We start from the raw sequence: 4,233 nt of genomic DNA, 5'->3' as shown, positions 1-4,233 counted from the left end.
GTATTATTGAATATAAGCCCTCGATGTTTAAAATATATAAAAATTTTATTTCAACGTATACAAAAAATAAATCTACCTGCGTTACAGCACGTCGTGAGACGGGGAAGGGGGGGCCGGGGGGGCCGCGGCGTAGCGTGACGTGGTGTGCCCGCCGGTCGCGCGGTGTGGCGCGCTGACGCGGGCCGCCGCGAAGCTAAGCAAATTTAATGTTTGAAAGTGAAATAATGTCAATTGATTTTATTTCGTTTTTAAAAAGGTAATAATGTCAATTGACTTTATTTCGCACCAGGGTGGGAAATAAAGTCAATTGACCTTATTTCCGTTGATCTTATTACCTGTCACCATGTACATATATTAAATAAAAGACAATTACTTGTAATTTTTAAATAACTTAAATTTCTTAACCATTAATAATGGACTTTTTTCAAAAAAGGTTATTTTTTGAAAAAAATTACATTCTTCGTTTTGTAATATTTTTGACTTAAAATTAAAAAAAAAAAATATAAATTATACACATTAGCTGAAAGATAAATTAAATAAGTTAAACGGTTGGTATTACAGTCTTATGCCAATATTTCATTATATATTTATCTATTTATTTCCAGAATATCATTGCCGAGACAGCACTGTGAGTTTCTAACATTTTGTTCAATAATGTATGCGCTCAGTTGGTCAAATTTGGGTTTTCTTATCCGGTGAATATGTATTAGTAACAGGCTGTTACTAACAGCCAATTTAACTAAAAAAATTTAAGTGAAAAATGATTTTAATTTTTTGAATTTAATATGCAAATTGATAGAAAATAATAAATCATTTTCCATTCAAATTGCTGGTAAAACCGGCTGTAAGTTTTTTTTAACAAAGCTTACCCATTTTTATTATATATTATTTATTTATTAATCTAGAATATATAACATTTCATACAGACTATTTAGCATAAAAATATAATATAATTACTAACTTATTCAACATACTATTTAAAAGTAATTTGAAATTAAATGAATTTTGGCGAAGAGGGGTCCACGAAAATTCACTGATTTCGATAGTAAAGAACCAAAATGGTTGCTTGATATTTAGCCTTTTTATTTAACTTTAATTTTTTGGGTGGTGTATAGTTACGATGACCATCCGTCCTGTATTATACGGGACAGTCCTCCTTTTTGACCCATTGTCCTGGTAATTTATTTATTTTATACGCGACGCCAAATGTTCTGTATTTCTTTTAATGTCATGTATTTGTCCCGTACTCGGTGTTTCGGCGCCTTAACAGTTTATTAAAATGGCATGCCTATGAAGGCGTTTTAAGTTATGTTGGTATATGATAGTAATTTTCTCCATAAACAGTTATTATTTTCTAATCTGAATGCCTGTAATTCGAATCGAGGAATACACACAGTGACCAAAATAGAAATCAGGACTCGACATTATAGTAAGTTTTGGCTATTTTTCCTTAGTTTATTTAATGTTTATTATTTATTTTATGAAAGTAAAGCTATTTTCCTAACACAAGCCATATAATACCAAATTTCCAACTTTGTGAAAAAACTATAAAAATTAATTCTACAATGTTTCACCAAAATTTTAAACCTTTTAATTAGAACCTTTAGAAACAAATTTGGTTTGCAGTTTTGTAACTCATTGAAATTGAGTATAATAAAGTGCGAGTGGAAAGAGCTGCTCATTTGTTTCTATTTCAAGAAAATGGTCGAACATACTTACTTTGTATGAAAAAAATGCAGAACACTGTCAACAAACAAAAAAAAAAAATTGCCAAAAATTAATGGTAAGCCTTAGCGACTTAAAATTGCACTAAAATTTAACGAATTTTTTTTTACAAATTTTACGGGGTAAAAATCTCGAGAAAATTATCTTACAAATTTGTGATGTTACTAAAAGATACTATTTCCGGGCTAATACATATAGGATCATTGAAGAAGGCTTTAAGAGATGTAAGCTGTTGCGGAAAAAATTTGGAAAATTATCCTTTGTCCCGTATTCGGCTCTCATAAATATGGTCACCGTATGTATAGTGCTCTTGACGCACTTCTGCACTTACCGCAACTTCGTGTCTTCATAAGTGGGGAAGCCTTAAAAGCTATCTGTAGACTAAAAAGAAACGGATGTTGGTATAATACTGAGTGTGGCGAGGCCGATATTGCTGGCTGCAGAGATTTGAGCACTTGTATCTTTTCAATGCTACAGGATAGTTACGCTACCATGACCTATGCTGAAGAGGTTCTATAGTGTTTAGTTCCCTGAGGCTGAATGCTGGTTTAATTCCAGCACTGAGTCCGTACTAACACATTGTCGAATCTTTACTGACTCTGGGTCAGGATCTGGGGCTGTTTTCGAAGTTAATGGGGATAAGCTTCACTTTTCTCTTGGGGAATATGCTTCGGTATTCCAGGCTGAGGTATTTGCAATCCTCAAGGCCATGGACTACGTGGTGGAGGGGACAGAGTTTACGTGCCTGCAGAGACAGCCAAGCTGCACTTAAGACATTGGTAAACTCGCTAACTACTACCAAAATAATTCGGCAATGCAAGTCTCGACTAAATTATGTTAGTAAACATAACGATCTTGCTTTACTTTGGGTATCAGGTTACTCGAAAGTACCTGGTAATGAGACATCGGACCATTTGGCCACACTTGGCTTAAACTGGTCATTCCTCGAATTGCAACCTGTTATAGCACTCCGCACTTCGGCCATCGACGCCACCATCAGAAATTTGGTGAATACATCGGTCGGCAATGACTGGTAAGGTTTCGAGGGGATGCAGGCGGGCAAACTGATGTTGCCTTCAATCTCAAAAGGCCAATCTAGTTTTTTGCCCTCACTGAGCAGAAGGGACTGCAGACAACTTGTTGGACTACTGACTGGTCACTTCACGTGGCACAAACACCTGACTGTAATAGGAGTAAATGACAACTCCATTTGCCCATCCTGCCTTGAAGAGGGTGAGCGGGCGGAACACTTTTTGTGCTTCTTGCTTGCTTGGTTGTTTGTCATCGATTTTTCTACATTCGGCATTTTCCTTATTGCCAGTTTCTGAATTTAAAGTTTGGCGTAAAAAGCTTTGAGGTTTTGTTATTTAAAGTTTTGTGTTTTAAAAATATGGGTGATAAATATTTTTGGCATCACTTTAAAACTCCGAGCGGTAAAAATAAAAATGATGCCATAACCACAAATAAACTATTTTACAAATACGCCACATGCAAACTTATGAGTGAGCCCAAAATGTGCGGAGTTTATGGCGATGAGAATGTAAATAACGCTAGCGCTCGGAGTGATCTTTAGAAATATAACTCCTCAGAGCAGGAGAGTACTTCGATGGCTTTACGAGCTCTGTTTTTTAAAACTTGCAAGTGTGTAATGACATTATTTTAATAAATAGAACACAATAAAATATTTTATTTTTACTTTTGCCACTCCGAGTTTAGGAACTCACCCGCGATGCAAATTTACATCGTTAGATTTAATCTTCACATCTTTTTGACGAGCTTTGTGAATATATTAGAATTGTAGAAGCAGGAGGTCCACCGAAACCAGTAAAGTAAAGGGGTCTATGAGAAAAAAAGTTTGGGTACCTCTGGTTTAGGGCTCTGCGAATTAGTATAACTATTTATGACAAACTTCAAAGAAAAAATTTCATGATTCCTAAGGCTTCTTGGTGGGGTATTAAATGTAATAAGTTCGTGCAAGAACGGAGAGTCATTCGCACCCCTTATGATATCAAACATGAAAGCAAGATAAAGAATAATCCTCCTATTATGCAGTGATCTAAGGGTTATTGGCATACATCTACTATTGTAAGATGGAAATGGGTCAACAAAAAGTAGAGAGCGTAGAGCATACGGAGTAAAAGATTTTTGGATTCGTTCAATCCTGTTACTATGACATACATAATATGGTCACCAGCTGAAAACAGCGTGTTCGAGCTTAGAACGAACAAGAGAAGCGAATAGTTATTTCAAGGATCAGTGAAATCTAAGCTGAATCGGCGGATAAATGCGAGCATTGAATATAACTTTGCAACGGTATAATTTAAGTGGCTGAGAAAAAAATTTGGCATCAAAAATTACATCCAGATCATAGACTTCATAGACAATGGTTGTAAACTGCGAATCACCAATGAGATAAGAATTCTGGATAATATAACGAAATTTGGAGTAGGAAATATGAAAACGCGTACTTATATTTAATTTGAACATATTTTTGTAACACCAAGTAAC

The 4,233-nt window shown here is 35.2% G+C and overlaps 1 protein-coding gene across 1 annotated transcript in view; it reads left to right on the top strand.

Annotated features, from left to right (window-relative positions):
* LOC108381326 (uncharacterized) overlaps positions 1-2,762 on the top strand; it is a 56,386-nt gene extending 53,624 nt beyond the window's left edge. Inside the window, exon 2 of the mRNA XM_017637748.1 lies at positions 2,602-2,762. Within this exon, the coding sequence (XP_017493237.1) occupies positions 2,602-2,762 (161 nt within the window). The remainder of the gene's footprint in view (positions 1-2,601) is intronic.
* Positions 2,763-4,233: the final 1,471 nt, after the last annotated feature.

The sequence above is a fragment of the Rhagoletis zephyria genome, unplaced genomic scaffold (assembly GCF_001687245.7).
Source record: "Rhagoletis zephyria isolate East Lansing unplaced genomic scaffold, Rhagoletis_zephyria_1.1 Rzeph_scaffold_00135, whole genome shotgun sequence".
NCBI classification, from domain to species: Eukaryota; Metazoa; Arthropoda; class Insecta; order Diptera; family Tephritidae; genus Rhagoletis; species Rhagoletis zephyria.
This window is presented reverse-complemented; position numbering and strand designations above follow the sequence as displayed.